Source organism: Nansenia antarctica (genome assembly GCF_963989245.1).
Source record: "Nansenia antarctica genome assembly, chromosome: 17".
NCBI classification, from domain to species: domain Eukaryota; kingdom Metazoa; phylum Chordata; class Actinopteri; order Argentiniformes; family Microstomatidae; genus Nansenia; species Nansenia antarctica.
In genome coordinates this window covers 8,096,409-8,115,785 of record NC_137687.1, presented here as the reverse complement: position 1 = coordinate 8,115,785, position 19,377 = coordinate 8,096,409, and the positions used below count along the sequence as shown (strand labels likewise).

General features: G+C 43.1%; 3 protein-coding genes across 3 annotated transcripts; 1 reads left to right on the top strand and 2 right to left on the bottom strand.

Annotated features, from left to right (window-relative positions):
• Window positions 1-7,075: 7,075 nt before the first annotated feature.
• gpr55a (G protein-coupled receptor 55a) lies at window positions 7,076-8,189 on the top strand (the record flags this gene model as incomplete). Its single annotated transcript, XM_080547260.1, has 2 exons — window positions 7,076-7,985; window positions 8,146-8,189. 2 exons carry the CDS (start codon window positions 7,076-7,078, stop codon window positions 8,187-8,189), a joined length of 954 nt encoding a protein of 317 aa, XP_080403386.1.
• A 2,920-nt stretch (window positions 8,190-11,109) lies between these two features.
• Window positions 11,110-12,450, bottom strand: cfap184 (cilia and flagella associated protein 184; the record flags this gene model as incomplete). Its single annotated transcript, XM_080547259.1, has 1 exon — window positions 11,110-12,450. One exon carries the CDS (start codon window positions 12,448-12,450, stop codon window positions 11,110-11,112), a length of 1,341 nt encoding a protein of 446 aa, XP_080403385.1.
• A 1,505-nt stretch (window positions 12,451-13,955) lies between these two features.
• Window positions 13,956-19,068, bottom strand: itm2ca (integral membrane protein 2Ca). The gene is made up of 6 exons (XM_080547519.1): window positions 18,962-19,068; window positions 17,119-17,262; window positions 16,446-16,637; window positions 16,138-16,248; window positions 15,565-15,715; window positions 13,956-15,192 (listed from the first exon to the last, which is right to left on the bottom strand). The coding sequence occupies exons 1-6, from the start codon at window positions 19,058-19,060 to the stop codon at window positions 15,101-15,103; spliced, it is 789 nt and encodes a 262-aa protein (XP_080403645.1). The 5' UTR covers window positions 19,061-19,068; the 3' UTR covers window positions 13,956-15,100.
• Between the last annotated feature and the right edge of the window lie 309 nt (window positions 19,069-19,377).

The window sequence follows — 19,377 nt, the reverse complement described above, 5'->3', positions numbered from 1 at the left end:
TGAATAGATGTAGCCTACCTGAGTAGTGTTTGCAAAGGAGAGAGAGAGAGAGAGAGAGAGAGAGAGAGAGAGAGAGAGAGAGAGAGAGACACAGAGAGACAGAGAGACAGAAAGTAAAGAAGGTGTATGTGTTTACATAGTACCCTTATCAGCACTTCATGCCCTTATCCACCTTTTGTCAACAGCATATTGAACAGCTTGGTTTTTGAACTGACAGAGACTGACAAAAAAACAACAATGGGTTTCAGGGCGTAATGCTTTTTTTTCATTGAGCATTACTTTTGAGCTCCACTGAGATATTTGTGGAATGCAAAAATGTCCCTCACCGAGGATGAATTGCGTAACCTAGTGAAACATATTTTTGGGCTCTCACTAACTACCGGTAAGCCCCGTCTAGTTCACAGGTCAAGAGTGTTGATTTTATGAACTCAAACCATGTGGTTATCTGAGCCTAGCAGTGGATCTATCTACTTTTTAATGGCACTGTTAAAATTCCACACCTGAAGGCAGATAATATAATATGACACTTGCTGTGGTTAATTATTAACCTCTGCTCCAGGATAGATATATCTTTATATATGTCTTTATAGCTTTATAGCTTTTTTATATGTATATACTGTATATATGTGTGAGAGAGAGAGAGAGTTTCAGAGAGTTTCAATTTCAATGAAATTGAAACTCATGCTAACCATGAAATAACAATGAAACTAATTATATTATAATAATCATAATAGGTTAAGACAAAGGGGTGCTAATTGCTTGAACCAAGCTTTCTTAGTACAACTGTAACCACATTGAGACCCTTCGAATTGCTCACATCGAATTGCTAGCTTTTCCCCCCCATTTTTGTTTAAATGCAACTGTAAACAGTTGAAGCATCAGCATGACTTTTTTATTTCCGGTGCCTGCATCATATATTTCCTGATTTAATTTGAAATGTCATAAGTGTCTGTACAACAATTGTAAAAGTTGTATAGGTTTTTTAGAAAAAAGAGAGAGTAAAAACAGCATCAAGTTCCTGGGGGTTCACATGAAGCACAACCTCGCCTCTGGGATGAAGCACAACCTCGCCTCTTCCATCTCAGGCAGCTGAAAAAGTTCGGCTCGGGGCCTAAGATACTAGGGGCCTTCTTCTTCAGAGGCACGACCGAGAGCATCCTGACAGGATGCATCACTGCCTGGTACGGGAACTGCACTGCGCTAAATCACTGCAAAGGGTGATGCGGACAGCCGAGAAGATCAGCGGTTGTCAGGTTCCCTCCATCCAGGACCCCTACAGTGAGCAGTGTGTCAGAAAGGCCCTCGGGATTATCTAGAACCCCAGCCACCCCAATCAGAAACTGTTCAAGCTACTGCCGTCGGGGGGAAACAGTACCGTAGCCTCAGGGCTAAAACCCAGAGGATGTCAAACAGCTATTTCCCTCAAGCAATCAGGCTCCTGGGGAAATGCACTGGAAGGAAAACAAAATACTGTCTCCCCCAAACCATCCTCACTGCAGAAATGATATATATATATTATGACTACCTGCACACTACCTAATTACTTGAAAACTACCTGACTATACTACTTGACTTCCTGTACTGTATCATATCATATTTTTTTTTTATTATTTTTTTTATCCCTTTTTCACCCAATTTGGTATCCAATTGAACCCAACCTAGCATCCAATTATCTCCTGCCTATTGCGTAGGATCCGCCGCACGACCCCGTGGCCGGCAGCCCCAGAGGAGATCGCCAGGCTGACTGGCTCCTCGAGCCCAGCACCGTTATTCCGGCACCCCGGGGGCGCTGTTGCGCGACGGATCCTTGTCCGGAAATAGTCCTATACCTCCCTCTGGAGCGGCCGCTCAATATGCCGCTCCCTGTGTGCCTCGGCCATATCCGGGTCTGGCGAGACCGGGATTCGATCCCAGTCCCCGGTGGGCAGCTTGCACTAGTGGCTAGTGCTTAGACCGCTACGCCACCGCGGGGCACGAAATGATATATATATTATGACTACCTGCACACTACCTGATTACTTGAAAACTACCTGACTATACTACTTGACTTCCTGTACTGTATCATATCTGTATTATTATTATTATTATTATTATTATTATTGCATATTGTATAATATTGCATTTCATTTCTGGTCCCACTGTAGAACAAATCACTTTATCACTTTATTACCTTATTCTACTTTATTATTACTTACTTTACTTATTTTACTTTATTCTATTATTGTTGGTTTTGTATCCTGCTGCAATGCCAATGTCGGAAGAACCTAAGCCTAACCTAAGAATTGTATTCTTGTGTACCTACCTGTACATTGGATCATGTAATACATATAATTCTGATTCTGAGTCTATTACCACATGGTGCAGACAGGATGTGTGGAAAGTGAGGATGTGGTTGTGTGGGTTTGACACCCATGTTCCTCAGGTAACCTGTCTACTTTCAGACCAAGCAACACTATACTTTACAAACAATGTCTTGCCTGCTTCTTACAGAAATGTACACTGATTTCACACATGTATGCATGCATGCATAGGTTGGACATTATTATTTTCTTATTCATGATAATACAATTATGAAATATCACAATATACAATAATATTGTGCATTGACATGCACGCCAAAAAAATCCTTAACTGCAGTGCATAGGGTGTATGGCTGGTGGTGTAAACAGTCTGGTGGAACAAAGAGACATGCCTTCAGCGCTAGATGTGCTTTGCCTTGCAAAAAGCAAGACACTGCAAGACACTTGAAGTTATGTATGTGCAGCACCTTCACAGTCTATTTGCATTAAAGAGATAGTTATCTTTGTTACACCTTATAGTCAGATTGGTCCTTACACTGAAAGTAGTTCACTGTAATCCTAGTTCAGAGTTGTTCGAATAGCAACTACTAACTTTAGTCATTGATGCTAAGAAAAAATGTAAGGGAATGTATGGGATAGAATAGATATAGAAGTGTTATTATCTCTAAGATGGGAGCAGTAGACAAACATTGCATGGCCAAATCAACTCAATTTCACTTTCAAATGTTCTGTTTTGACCATTTGTAGCTGATATATGACATCCTTGTGCTGCACAATGTTATTGCACAATAATTGAAATAATTTAGGTCCAATTATTTTGGGCAGTAGCCTACACTATTTTTTACCTCCACATTTCCCACGTGCTGTGACCTATAACATTTCATACAGCTACAGAGCTGCAAAGTGTGATGTGGCTAATCTGTCAAGTATAGCCACCCAGAGTACAACAAATACTTTCCTAAATAGCTCCCCGAATGACTAACATCACCACACGGTGCATCCGTTCTTTGACTCTTTTCTCAAAGAAAAGCCAGCAAGCAAAACTGGCTGGCGTGGGCTTAGCTTTTTAAGCAATTAACTGTGTTACAATAATATATCGGTACACAATGTTGTTACAGAGTAATTACAGCGTAACTACATACTGTAGGTGCAATTCATGTAACATGTACAAATATCTTCATTCCTGGTGCAGAAATCTGAGTCATATTTCAGTCATAGCCTACATCGCCTGTCTTTATTGAACATCTAATTGAAAAATGATTGGGTAAATACTCATAGTATGACTTTGGTATCCGTCATGAGGAGACCGAAACCTGGGATAGTCACTGCTCACTGTTACAGTGGCGCCCTCTAGTGGTTCATGCCACACTATTACATTACATTTCATTCATTTCAGTCTTTTAAAGACTTCCTCATCTCCACTACTCCCTGTACAGTGTCTCTACTTTAAATACATTTATAGTAGTATATATATATATATATATATATATATAGAGAGAAAAAATGTATGTAAAAAATGTAAAAAAAAAAATATATATATATATATATAAAGGCGCTGCTAAATGCACAACATTTAGCACAACCAATTTTGCACAACAAATTTACATTTACACAAATGTAAATGTAAATTTCACTACACTTCTGTGACAGTCAGCACAAACAAATGCCACAAAATGAAGAAGCTAATATAGTTTGGTGGTAGCTTTACAACTAACTATGACTGATTTGTTCAGAGCAGAGCTTTTAAAATCATCTCCTCTTTTCGTGATAGGCTAAGGAACCCTTCGTGATAAAATGTCTCTGTTTTCTTTGAAAGACAGAGAGAAGAACTGAAGAAAACAGAAGTGCAACCACGGCATAGTCAGTGTGGGCTGAAGTTTCTTCTGAAACTTATTTTTCTAGTTTAACACAATGTAATTACAACTAACGGTACAGGGGCAATTAAGCGATCATTATCATAATGTATTGCTACACTGTTGTTACAGAGTAATTGCAGTGTAACTACATACTGTAAGTATGTGCAATTAATGTATTAACGAACTATGACTGATTTGTACACATCAGAGCTTTTAAAACCATCACCTCTTTTTTGGGATGTTGAACCCTTCGTGATAAAATGTCTTTGTGTCTTTGAAAGACAGAACTGAATAAAACAGAAGTGTAAGTAACCATGGCATAGTCAGTGTGGGATGAAGTAACCTCCAAGCAGAAGTGGTTGATCATTCGCAACACTAAAGAGATCACGCTTTTCCATGGCTCTTTTATATATATAAATTTTTTAAAAATATATATTAGACAGTTAAATAGACAGTTATTTTATAAATAACCTATGTGCATTGTTTAGCCCTAGGCCTTTCGTGAGGTTAGAATTATAAGGTTCTATCTCCATTTAGGGCAGTTCAGAGATATTGAGCGTCAACGTTTTTACATTCCATTATGTTTTGTGAGATGGAACCTTTGTATTTTATTAATTACTAACTCAAAAATGATGATTTAAAATAACACCACACAGGCATTAATAAACACCTAATGGATCAGATTATGTAAAAAACTAAATGTTGACAAAAATTGAGATAGAACCTTATAATTCTAACGTCACGCTTTGTCTATGCAAAAATGAGTCTATGAAGTAGGCTACCGGTAGTGCAGGTGCCAGTGCGGTTTGTCTGAGAGCGTCGAGCGCTTTTTTTTCTCTGTGTCAGTGGAAGAAGTTTGTCACAATAATATTTTCCGCTGCTCGTCTTGCTGTATGTGAGAGCGATATGTGAGAGCGATAGTATATTCAACAGTATATTATTACATAAAGCAAAGGGATTGAAAGCCAAGTGGTCCGGTGAAAGTTGGACCAAACGAGTTAGGTAAGTGTTTACTGCGTCGTTTCACATCTTATACACAGGGTCATGACCACGGAGTCCCCAGTTAAGCATTTGAGCATTCCCCCACCATTTTTAGTTGACCAAAAATGTGCTTTTAAAATGAAGACCTAGGTCCTAGGCTATCATAGGCCTACGTTCAAAAATTGAAAAAAAAAAAATCGTGAATCCTTTACTATTTTCCCCCCACGATAATTCTATAACGGTTTAGTATGAACAGGCACATTTTAGACTATTCTCAAACGCACACATGTCTAGGGATAGGCCTCACACAGTTATGGAGACATCCCCAAACACAGGTCAAAGCCCTGGGCTGAGCGTTAAATCAATCCAGGCGTCATAACTGTTATGAGTTAAGTGTTATGTCTCCACCATTACTGTCTTTGACCTGTGCCTGAGGCATGATACAAAATCAATCAACCAATTTGCAAGAAGAAAGAAGCAAACAAGTTCGGATCAGGTGGGAAACTATTCTGGCTGAAATCGTAGTAAACTATATAAACACCATTTATTGCAAGCTCATTTCCAATATGCCTTATCATACCAGGGAACAACACAGTGCTATTCGTAATGCATATAGCATGAAGGAAACAGACACTATTTGTTGCATGCTCATTTGCAATATGCCTTAAGCAAGCAACACATAATACAAGAACAGTAAAAGTTTTAAGTTTCAAGTTTATTTCTTACGTCACATTACACAAGTGTAACAGAGTAAAATTATTAGGCTTCGAATCCTGACATTGCACTGCAGCACAAGACATAGTAAATCAAGCACAATTCAAGATACAAGTGTCAGTAGTACAGGAAATAAAATAGGACAAAAAATAATAGGCACAGTACAAGATAAGGTTGCAATAGTGCAGGTAAGACAAGAGTTTATAATTATATTGGTGTTTCTGTCAACCATTGACATAGTACTCAGTCAAGTTAATGACAGTAAAACATAATCAACACTAATATTAAGAGACTTGAACACAACCAAGGGCTGATATCATGGTCTCCACTACCCCCTGTACAGTTTCTCTCGTATAAATAATAATAATAAAAAAGATAACAAATAAAAACAAATCCTTCCTTCGACCATTGTGACTGCCAGTGGCCCCTGGTCCCAGTATAGATTTGTTTTTCTTATGATGATAGATGATTCACTTACTTTAGACAAATGTACTTGTAAATCGCTTTGGATAAAGGCGTCTGCTTTATGTACTGTATATAATATCAGTTTTAGGTGTACCTAACCATGTCTATGCAAAGTCCACAAGATGGCAGTAGTCATCCAAACAGTCATCTTTATGACGATGTGCCATCAAATACATTAGGAATCAAACACATGTGCTGTACAACTGGCTATCCTTAGAATTATAGTATTTATTAATAAAGAGTATTATCCACTCAAAACACAACCCAACACAATGTCCACTGACCGTAGCTGTAGTTTTGATTAACCCAGACAGTTCTAGATACATAGTGCCCTATAGTGGCCTCAAACTGTCTGTGGGAATGGCAGGGATGTAGTGGTAAAAGGGGTGGGTAAATGCTGGACACTGGAGAACATGTTGTTACAACTCACACATTTTTATTAAAGTTGGGTGAACAGTGGGTAAGCTAAACAATGTTTGTGTATGTTTCCCCTTCACTATTGGTGAATAGACTACACTAAGGTACAGCTAAGGTAAGAGGGAAATCATGCCACATGGTAGGCCTATTTTGAGTGGAGTATTCCTTTAACCTTTGCAGTAAGCCTATTACCTCTATCCTGCAGTTACATCATCTCCATTCATCTTTCTCTTATTGTCCGTCATCAGACGTGTCATGAAGTCTGTCCTTTCATTATCTAAAAAGCAAAATCTACAGTTGATTGAGTCCATTGTGAAGAGTTTCATCTCTCTCTGCAGGAAGATGTCCCTTTCTCAAAGCCCAGTCCTCCTCATCCAGTGGATTGTCTATGTCCCCACCTTCGTGGTTGGCCTTCCCCTGAACCTGGCTGCTCTGTGGCTCCTCCTCTTCAGAATCCGTAGATGGACCGAGTCCACGGTATACCTCATCAGCCTTGTCATCAACGACAGCCTGCTCATCTTCTCTCTGCCCTTCAAGATGTACGCCTACGACCGCACCTGGAACCTGAGCAGGGAATTCTGCACCTTCCTGGAGAGCCTGGTCTTCGTCAACATCTATGGGAGTATCACGTTGATAGTGTGCATATCAGCTGACCGCTACGTTGCCCTGCGCTTTCCTTTCAATGCGAAGCGCCTGCGCTCACCTCGCAACGCCAGTTTGGTCTGCTTGGCTGTTTGGGTGCTGGTGTTTGCCGGAACCATTCCTGTCTACGACCTACACAGCAGCGCCAACAGCACTGGCGATGACGGCGACAGCGCTGTTTGCTTTCAGGGATTCTCCGATAACACCTGGAAGAAGTTGTGGATCATCACCCTCATGGAGACGGTGTTTTCGGTCAGCGCGGTTGCCATGGTGTTCTTCTCAGTGGGTGTGATGCGGATACTGAGGGAAATGCGTCGGCGGAACCCGCTGGACGAGAAGCTGCGGGACAACAAGTCGGTGAAGATCGTCCTGAGCAACCTGGTGACCTTCCTGCTCTGCTTCATCCCCTACCACATCGTGGCGCTGGTCTACTTCCTGGCCAAGAACAGGTCGGCGCCCGATGACATCATCAACCCCCTGAGACATGTCGTGCACATCAGCACCTGCATGTGTAGCGTCAACTGTCTGACAGACGGAATATGTTACTACTTCATCCTGAAGGAGACCCTGCTGTCTGCCCGGCAGGAGAGGCGGAGGCTCTCCACCAGAGGTGACAACATAGAGAGGCCTTGTGAAATGCAGGCTAATGATGATCACCCATCATCATGCAACATCAATCACACGATGAGGGAGGAACCAAGCGAAACAGGTTCAAACACCAAGGATGTACACATAGACAAGACGTGTCACGTTTATGTATCATCTTACAGCCGTCAGGGTGAAGATAGCAGTCAATCGACGGTATAGGAGTTGATAATGCTATCAGGGAAACAGAAAACCCTGGGTAGCAAGAAACCCCGAGATTAGACATGGCCAAGCACTTGGATGAAAACTATTAGGAAATCATCTACATGTTTTCTTTATATTCTTACTCCTTGAACCACTGACCTTTGGTCCTAGTCACACAGACCTTTCCCTTTAGGAGTCTGAGATCAAAGATACCGCCGTCTAAATGACTTGGAATAAGATATAACACTATCTGATCTCATCAACTGAATGGATTAATCTTTGGCACATTGTACTGGTGAGGGTTCTAATCCACCATCACTTAATCAAGTAAAACCATTCCATTGCACTGGTATACAATCACACCAAGGTGTTACATATCAAACCATTTCAGAGTAAAATGTTTAGGCTTCGGATCCTGACATTGCATTACAGCACAAGACATAGGGCGTAATAAATCAAGCATAATTCAAGATAAAAGTGTCAGTAGTACAGGACATAAGAGACAAAAATAATAGGCAAGATAGTACAAGATAAGGTGGCATTAGTGCAGGTAAGACAGGTTGTGCAGGTAAGACAAGACAGGTTGCACTAGCAGTGCTGCTAGTGATAATAGAGTTCACAGTAGTAAGGTGTCTTGAGATTAGGGTTGCTGGGGCCTCATTTATAAAAAAAAGTACTTGAATGTCATCTTTGACTCGTCATCTGTGAGCAAGGGGAAGATAGTCAATTGACTACTGTGGGCTTGTTCAAGAGTCTGATTGCCTGGGGGAAGTAGCTGTTTGTTAGTCTCTGAGTCTTGGCCCTAAGGCTCCGGAAGAGGCCTCGTCTTTTGGATGGCATCGGTTCGAACAGGCTGTGGTTGGGACGGCTGGGGTCTTTGATGATCCGGGCTTTGCTGACACATCGTTTGTCGTATATCCCGGGTGGAGGGAAGCTTACATCCGGTGATGTGCTCGCTGTCCATACCACCCTCTGTAGCGCTTTGCGGTTTAGGGCTGTGCAGTTGCCATGCCAGGCAGTGACGCACCCAGTCAGTATACTCTCTGTAGTGCCTCTGTAGAAGAAAAGTACACACATTCCGACCTCTGTTCACCGCTAGTAGGAAGTGGCATTTTGAGCCCTAAGCTGGGTCTTTGTTGTTTCTTTCAATTCACACGCACAGAGCTGTGCAAACAGAGCTACAGTGCACCACGACCAACTACACACTCCTAGAGAATGTTCCAGTGGTGCAGTGGGGTGCAAACATTTGGGCACCCCTAGTCAAAATGCCGTTTACAATTAATATCTAAGTGAAAAGAAGCAAACCTAACCTCTAAATGGTACAACGTTAAACATGACACATGTCATCACATTTTAAAGCAAGATTAATTTAAATTGTTTAATTTTTACAGCTTCAAAATAATAAAACAAGGAAAAAGGCCTTGTGCAAAAGCGGATCAGCTAGTGCTTTGTAACTCCTCGGGCAACTATAACAGTTTGCAAACGCTTCCTGTAGCCAGCTAAGAGTCTTTCAATTCTTGTTTTGGGAATTTTTCGAAAAGTACAAGTAGGGATTGGCTGAGGTTGTAGTTTGGAAAGGTCAGGGGTCAAGGGTCACGCGCACACTCAGGCTTTGATTCCATCCAACTTTATTTCAGCATCAACGGTGGATGTTTAGTTAACGTTCTATCTAGAGGGTGACTTTATTCACCAAAAAAGCATGAATAATGATGCTTCATTTTGTAGCCAATCAAAGTGTTGTTGCTAGGTAAATACCATATAAACTAGTTGGTGAATTAAACTCACAGTCCCTTTGACTACAGAACACAGCAAATAGCTGCTTTCACATCATATACAGTGCCTTCGGAAAGTATTCAGTCCCCTTCACTTTTTCCACATTTTGTTTTGTTATAGCCTCAATTTAAAACTGATTGAAGTTAAACTAATTTGCCATCAATCCACACACAATACCATGTGACCATGTGCCCTGGTCCAATCACACCACAGTGGAAGGAGTACCACACACACACACACACACACACACACACACACACACACACACACACACACACACATACACACACACACACACACACACACACACACACACACACACACACACACACACACACACAGTCTATATGCAGAACCCCCCCCCACACACACACAACATAGTATGCTATTCATGCTATACACATTAACGCACACACATGTTTGTTGTAAATATCTGAGGTATTTGAGGTATTATGGTGAATCGTGGTTGTTTCTTTTCTGCTTCTGTTGTCCCGACCCGCACACAGCATCACTTTGAAAACTAGTGAAGAGGTTTTCCTGGAACACACCCATTGGATGGTAGAATTATTGTTTTTCTAAAAAGGACCAGGGGAATATAATATCCTGAATATCCTGTAGATACTGTGAACCTTATGCATTCTCCTGGTTACATATTTTATATTCGTGAATTCTGTAAATTAACTGCTCCACAATGTAAAACAGTTGATCCGGTAACAGTTGGTGATTTCAGAGCACAGTGGTCAGAGGGATTTTTCCCCCCTATCCAATATTACCATCCGCTGACTAGTCTCTCTCCCAGTGCTAATATTTGGTACCAGATTTTTCATGCATTACTTTTAGGTGAAATCTACTGAACTCCAAAGCTGTAATAAAATGGTTAGAATGTTTTATGTTCCTTAGACATAATTAAGGACATACAGAGGAATAAAGAAAACTTTTATTGAAAACTATTATGTGAATAATTATGTATGCCTGTGTGTGTGTGTGTGTGTGTGTGTGTGTGTGTGTGTGTGTGGGTGTGTGTGTGTGTGTGTGTGTGTGTGTGTCTGTGTGTGTGTGTCTGTGTCTGTGTCTGTGTGAGTGTCTGTGTGAGTGTGTGTGTGTGTGTGTGTGTGTGTCTGTGTGAGTGTGTGTGTGTGTGTGTGAGTGTGTGTGTGTGTGTACGTTCTCATTCATGGAGCTGTCGGTCTGGCCGCCTGCTGCAGCTTCTTCTTCACCGCGGCACACCTGAGGGTGATCTCTGCGTTCCTGCGCTTCAGCCCCTCCAGCCTCTCCTCCAGGCCCTCCGAGGCGTCCACCTTCTCCTCGAAGTCCCTCAGCAGGCTGTCGTTCCCCAGCAGGCCGCGGCGCTGACGCAGCCTCAGGTTGTCAGTCCGCAGGTTGTCCCTGGCCCGCTTGGTCCGCGTCAGCACGTCCCTCCTCCCGGCCACCTCCGCCTCCGCCGCGGCCAGCCGGGCCCGTTTGGCCCGGTTCTCCGTCTGGACCGACTGGAGCTTCTCCTTGACGTGGGTCAGCACCTGGACGGTGCCGGTGGTCTTGTTCCGCAGCTTGAGCAGCTCCTCGTTGCGCTCCTCGATCTTCTCGCCGTACGTCTGGTTCTCGATCTTCAGCTGCTCGAAGTCGATCAGGTGCAGGCCCTCGGCCAGTTCCTCCCGGCCGCGCAGGGTCGCCTCCAGCCGCCCCATCTCGTTCTTCGCCTTGACGTTCTCCAGGCGCACGCGCGCCAGCTCGTCCTCCCCGCGCCGCTCCTGCGCCTGGATCCGCTCCACCTCGGCCCGGGCCGCTGGCTTGCCCGGGCCACCTCGGCTCAGCGCCGCCACCGCCGCGTCACACTTCGACGCCGCGAAGGCGCCCCGCTCACGCTCCACCTGGGCCAGCTTCTCCTGGGTCTGTAGCCGGAGCTCGTCGGCCTGTAGCCGGGCCGCCTCCGAGTGGCGCCGGCGCTGCCGCTTCAGGTCCTGTATGGTGGCCATGTACTTGTGGTAGCGCTGCTCCTGGTCGGACACCGAACCCTTCCCCTTCTCCTTCTCCGGACGCGTCGTGGTGTCTCCCGTCTTCTTGCGGAAGTACAGCACCAGCTTGGTCTGGAGCTGGGCGTCGCTCTGGGTCAGTTCCTCCTTCTCTCTCTGCAGCTGACGGAAGAGGTCCATGTACTCTTGGTAGTCGACGCCGGGGCTCGTCTCTTCGACGGGAGAAGGGTCTTTATCTTCCTGCGTGGGGCTACAGCTCTCCCTCTCCGGGGTCCCTGGGTCCAGCGCAGGTGGTCTATCTTTTTCATCCACATGGTCTCCGAGCATGAGGCTGCTCTCACGTGATAGAGGTTCACCAATGAGGGGTTTTATCTCTGGGGCCTCCCCCTCTTCGAAGGTCTTGCTTGAGGGCAGGTCGGCTCCAGTGGACACCTCATCTCCAGACACCTCCCCTGGCTCAGATGTGGCTGGGTTTGTGGTCACCTCTGTGATCTCCGGTGTGACTTCTTGTCCACTCTGATCAGCTCCTCCCTCCTCAGCCATGACTGATTCGTCTGCAGGGCAATCTGCTCCTTCCTGGTTGTCTTTAGAATTAGATGACTTGTTCTCTGAGGGCTCTTCAGATGGTGTCTGTGGGAGTTGGTCATCGCTCTTGTTTTCATTTCCAGTGTTATGGTAATTTTCTCTCTGGTCTACCTCCCCATCCATGACTTTATCCCTATGCTAAAACAAACTAGGAATGAATATGTCAGTGACCTGACAAGGCAAACTACACTATTAAAAATATTTCGGTGAAAATTATATCAAACACAGCTCACGTGTTGTTCTGGAGAAGGCTATACAATGAGGTCAAGAAATCCTATGCAAACTTCAGAGTTGTCACCGTTCGTGAAGAAATAAACATTAGTGTTTTGAGTTGTCGTGGAAACTGGGTATGTAAGCCAATCACAGGCGTTTGCGCCAAGTTCATTAATATTAATGAGGCGCAGTAGTGTGACCGGAGACGCGCCAGTACGCATGCGCCCTCCCCCACTGTTGCCAGATGGGGCGGGTTACTTTTGATCACACTGGGCCGGGGAAAAAAGCATTTGGGCGGTTGGGCTGAATAAATAGCATTTAGGCGGTATCAACATGTCAGTGCCTGAAAGTTACAAAAAGCGTGAAGACAAAACAAACTACACACAAGCGCGTCGCTAACCTAACTCAGACTACATTCGTAAATTCGCTCTGAGAGCGCTGCAGCGCACACTGGATTCAACGTCATAAAAGGACCAAGTAATTTGATTGGACCAGAGGCATTCCATGAGAGCTGATCAGATTTCCAGAGCGAATTTACGAACGCAGCCTTAAATGTTCATATTTTGTTCGCCAGTTGCTTATAGCCTTCTTGTTTTTGTTACAAAGTCTCTACACTGACTGACAGCAGCCTAGCTGTTTGGATAGCTCACTGTTAAGCCTTGTATGTGAAACAGACAGCCTAGGGCTGGAAAATGTTTGATAGTTGCTGTATTCAAATGACCATTTCATTTTATGAATAACTCACTCCAGCATATTGATTTGTGTTCATGTATGTCTGGTCTGAACTGGCATCCTCATGTTATTCTGGGCTTAGGGTAGTATAATGCAGGTTAGTAGAAAGTGCCCTCTGCCCCTCTTTTCATGTCTAATGAGGTCACACAGGGGAACACCACTGAGGCATTTGCTCCACAGGACACAAGCTCCAAAACAAGCCAAATTGTGAGATAGGTTTGACACTTTAGCCCACAATGTCCCGACATTACACTTTACCGTACTTCACATTGGTTTAAAAGTGTAGGCGACTAAAACAAATGAGGGCATAATCTGTCAGTAGGTCAACTGAAGCAAGAATGGTGTCATATGGTGAGGTAAAGAGACTAAGGACATAGATAATGTCCAATGTAACTAGAGTGTATACAGTAACTAACCATATACAGTAAATAACCACAGTTCAGACATAAAAGTGATATACTACAATAAATAAAAGCAGGCATGTTTTAACTACTTTATTCACAGGTAGACTTCACCAGCAGACAAAATATTTAAGGTATATATTAACATATGATATAATAAGATCCCTTTCAGTAGTAATTACTTTAGTCCAGTCTCTGACTCTGGACTAAGGCTTTAAACGTGGTCTTATAAAATCTTCTAAGAGTGCAGTTTTTCGTTATTGAGAAACACACATGCAGGGGCAAAAACAATAAAGAATTCTAAAACGATTCACAGAAGCGTCGATAAAGAGAGTACAAAAAAGGGAGATACTCCTCCCCAAAAAGAGAGAAGGTAGATTGACAGAATGAGGGGGCATCAAAAAGGATGAGGAAACTTTCTTTGAAGGTTTCAAAGGGAGAAGAAAGGTCCAGCTTGCCAGGAAATAATGTCATTGTTGAGGAGCTAGTGTTTTACTTAATATACACAAGTGCAGAGGTCTTGAGCACATGATCGCTGTAAACACACATGCATATTCGCAGAGGCCCAGATGTGCACAGACTAATGCCTAATTGATCTACTTCACTCGGATGTGACACTTGTTAAGAACCTATGCATTCATTTGCATATGTTCCATAATAGATTGACTGAACTAAAGAGAAGAATGGAGAGGTCAGTGAAAGACAGAAAGCGAGGGAGAGAGAGAAGCAAGGGGAAGAGTGAAGGGGGGCCAATGACAGACACTGACATCAGACATAAGAGCAAGAGAAGTGTGCACAGGGAAGGGGGGGGGCTATACAAGGTATAAGAAGGTGTCAATACCTAAGCACAAGGTTGTATTACAGAATGAACAAGGAGGCGCAGTAATTTCAAGAGCAGGAAAAAGGAGTCACCTTGACAACACATGGAAACGGTCACCTCCCCTGACAACAGAGGCACACATTTCCCTTAAGTGGCTAAAAAGTCTTCATAATATAATTCATAATTGGCTGAACGTTTCTGCTACATGGAAAATGTGAATCCATTCAACCAAAACAACCAAGAATAACATATATTATTGCAACAAGGAAAATAATGTCTGTCTAATGCAACATGCAAAAAAATGAACAGCAGATTTAAAAAAAGAAAGTGGAAAAAAACATACTTAAAGTGCAACTCAAATATAATTCAAAGTACATCTATGGGGGCAGACAGGCTACAGTGGCTAGAGAGGAGGCCGTGCCAGAGGGAGACAGCCCCAGGTTTACGCTGCGTCACAGATGACCGTCTCAACCACAAACGTGTTCTCAAAGTGCCGGATGCGGTGGCAGTTCTGCGCTGCACGTTTATTGATGCCTATATGTCATGGGGAAAGAGATATAGAGATTTTGATTAGATTAGATTCAACTTTGTCATCGCAGAGTACAAGTACTATACAACAAAATGCAGTTTAGTTTAGCATAGTTTACAGATACTAGATAAACAGACACCCATAGAGTAATAGTTCATGTCAGCTCTATTCATGACATTTCTATCAGTAATGCCCACTATGTTGTAAACTCCTGAATACAACCTGAGATGACTTTTGCCCAACCTTATCCATCGCCTTTCCTACTCTAACTCCAGAAAACCCTCCAAATAATCGCAGCCCAAGCAGACTCGGGCCTTACACTCCGACTAAGCCCAAATCCCAGACATCTTGGCCCCGTGCCCAACCCCTTAACTCACGTCTGCGCGGATTGCGGCGCTTCAGACGGTACGTGTCCTTGTTGTTACAGAGGCGGTAGATGAAGGGGCCTAGCTGGCGCATGTTGTGCACCTTCCCGGTCACCACCATCTCCTCCTGGATGAGATATGTCTGGGGCAGGTAGGTTCCCTTCTGCGGAGGGATAGGTGGGTGGGGGAATAGATGAGGAATGTGGAAAATAAGACATTGTTCCTCTATGAGAGAGAGAGAGAGAGAGAGAGAGAGAGAGAGAGAGAGAGAGAGAGAGAGAGAGAGAGAGAGAGAGAGAGAGAGAGAGAGAGAGAGAGAGAGAGAGAGAGAGAGAGAGAGAGAGAGAGAGAGAGAGAGAGAGAGAGAGAGAGAGAGAGAGAGAGAGAGAGAGAGAGAGAGAGAGAGAGAGAGAGAGAGAGAGAGAGAGAGAGAGAGAGAGAGAGAGAGAGAGAGAGAGAGAGAGAGAGAGAGAGAGAGAGAGAGAGAGAGAGAGAGAGAGAGAGAGAGAGAGAGAGAGAGAGAGAGAGAGAGAGAGAGAGAGAGAGAGAGAGAGAGAGAGATTAGAGAGCCAGGCTATACACCACCTTAACATTGATCAGAAGTTCCCAGAGGTTCCTTGGGGGCATGACGATGGTGGTGTTGAGCTCGATGACATAGCACTTGTCAAGGGCGATGTCGTGGTAGGCAGTCAGTCCCTTAAGACACAAAGAGAGACTTAGATTACAGAGCACTCAACTTGTTCAAATGATTCCAGCTCAGTCTCATTCTGGGGGAACGTATTGCTTGCTTGCTTGCGTGTGTGTGTGTGTGTGTGTGTGTGTGTGTGTGTGTGTGTGTGTGTACTGATTATGATAATGATTGAGACCAGCCAGGGTGCCAATCCTGACCTCACCCTGTGAAAGTCATGGATAATGTCAGCTGGGTCACTGCCCCCAAAGTGGGGCACAGGCACGCTGATCTGCTCATAGTTGTCATCCATGTAGATGGCCACAGTCTCCTCCAGCTCCTGGCGGCCACGCAGAGGGGCATACACAGAGTCCTCATACAGAACCCGACAGTCCGGGAACAGGTTCTGTTCAGGCATCTGGGTACACAGAGAAGAAAGATCAGCACACCTTGTGACGTTAGAATTATACGGTTCTATCTCCATTTTTGTCAAAATTTAGTTTCTTACATAATCTGATCCATTAGGTGTTTATTAATGCCTGTGTGGTGTTATTTTTAAAATGTTGACATTTTTGAGTTAGTAATTCATAAAATACAAAGGTTCCATCTCACAAAACATAATGGAATGTAAAAACGTTGACGCTCAATATCTCTGAACTACCCTAAACGGAGATAGAACCGTATAATTCTAAGCTCACGAACAGCATAATCATTGACTTTCTTTTTTATCACCAATGTGCTGTCATATATTCATGTATTTATGTCAGTACTACTATACTACGCAGAAAGTTTGGAAAGTTCAAGTTAAGCTAATCAAGAGTGATGACAAAGATGTGAGGCAGAAAACAATATCTAGATGATAGAGATTCCACAGCACAGCCACAGACGTTCTGTCTTACATGAGGTATGAAGTAGTAGCGGTAGACATAGATGGAGGCTAGCACCAGACCGGACATGAAGACCACCAGGCCAAAGGTCAGACAGCACAGCCCGTTCAGAGGAGACCTCTTAGAACGCAGTGGCAGGACCAACTCCTCCTCATCCTAAATGAGAAACACACAGGTTCACACATTACAAACCAAACCAATGGAAGCATAGGTCAAAGACTGCGTTGTCGTCGCACACTTCAGTTGACAACAGACTTCAATATTCTAAGGTCACATCAGGATGGGTTTAGACTGTAAGGTACTAGCTGTGGTTACAGCCAAATGTTGTCAAATGACAAGACTTGCTACAATTCTTGAGATCACAATGAATGTTTCTATTTCCTTGCTAAAATGTGTGGATTCTAAGAAAGGAATGGTTGGTTAAGTGGCCCGTGGGACTATCAAAATAGTGACTAATGCTCACCGCCCCCAGTCTCACACCCGATCTGTGCCACACACTCACACAGACATTGGCAGAGTGATGCGTTGGCACAAGGCACATGATAGTAGCCTTCACTATAAGAATGAACATACTGAAAGCGAATATCCTTTCTACCTTATTACTATGAAGGGTGCCAAAGTAAATGACAGACTTAGTGGCAGACAATATTTGAGAGGTTGTAAGAGAACATCTTTAAAGGAAAGAAAAACCTTGGTGTTATGATAACCTGTGTTGAAAGGGAGAAGATAATCCTTTAAATTACCCTTCATTCTCACTTGCACTGACTGAAAAAAGTGTGACACATTTAGGTCTACTACATAGCCTACAGTACATGGATTGCAATGTCCAGAGCCAATTATATATCATTACCTTACCTATTTTAAAAGAAAAAAATGTTTGATGCACCAATGAGATTGCCGCTTTGAAGTAATCTATAGCCTAATTTATACAAATCTCTGCTTTAGTGGCATGTAGTTCAGTTTTACTAGAGCAGACAATCAGACGTTGAGGACTCGTGCAGCATGTCTATGAAATATTAACTCAGATAGCATCTGCCATTTTGTCTGCATCCTGCCTAACATTTATTCTTATTTTGCAGTTTTCATTTGGAATATCTAATAATATCTTCAGAGAGATACATCACAGATGAGCATCACTGATTAGGCCTGATCTTATCTTTGATTGATCTCAGGCTGTTGTTGATGTGAGAATTGATGACTTTGTTGTCTAAGACAATCCACTACTATAGTTTTAAATAGATAGATTGAGCAGTTGGGCTCTATTGTTCAGTATTTCGTGAGCTTAGAATGAGAAGGTTCTATCTCCGTTTAGAATGATAAGGTTCTATCTCCGTTTAGGGCAGTTCAGAGATATTGAGCGTCAAAATGTTTACATTCCATTATGTTCTGTGAGATGGAACCATTGTATTTTATGAATTACTAACTCAAAAATGTCAACATTTTTAAAATAACGCCACACAGGCATTAATAAACACCTAATGGATCAGATTATGTAAAAAAAAAAAAAAAAACTCAATTTTGGCAAAAATGGAGATAGAACCTTATAATTCTAACGTCATGATTTGGCAATGTGCCGACATCTCGACAAATAGCTTTTTGCTGTCTAACCCGCACAGGATCGTCGTTTTGTTTCCAACCAAATGGCGATGGCTGTGCATTAGTACCACACAGTAGTGTTCAGGGTGACATGCATATGACTAGATCATCGTGTGACAACCATGGGCATGGGTGACAAAACATCACCAGGCAGTGACACACATGACATTAACATGCATTGAGGACCCTCGATGTGCATGCATCGTGTAGGTAGGCGATCTCATGTTTCAAGACACACAGCAGACATGTCGTTTATTACCATCGGATGGGGAATAAGGATTTCAGTCTTGTCGCCATCATCACGCAGCTCCTTGGCGACTTTCTGTCCCGTGACGGACTGGAAAGTGATCTTCACCATGGCTGTTAAAGATCAAAGAGTCTCCTCCACTGGATCCCTATAATAATACCCTTGTCGTATGTCGGTCTCTGTTGTTACTGATATGGCTACAATGTTGCTGTTTTGTCAAAAGCTACCGGAAGTTTGTCGTATTTTTTTTTTATCCCCTTTTGAGGGGAAAGACCGAGGCTGTGTTCGAAATGGCATACTAGCATACTGCATACTAGCATACTCAATTAGTATATACTGCATACTGCCTACTAAATTCATAATAAGTATGCCAATACCAGCCGACCGAAAATCTAGTATACATTTCTTGCATACTCAAATTTCACATA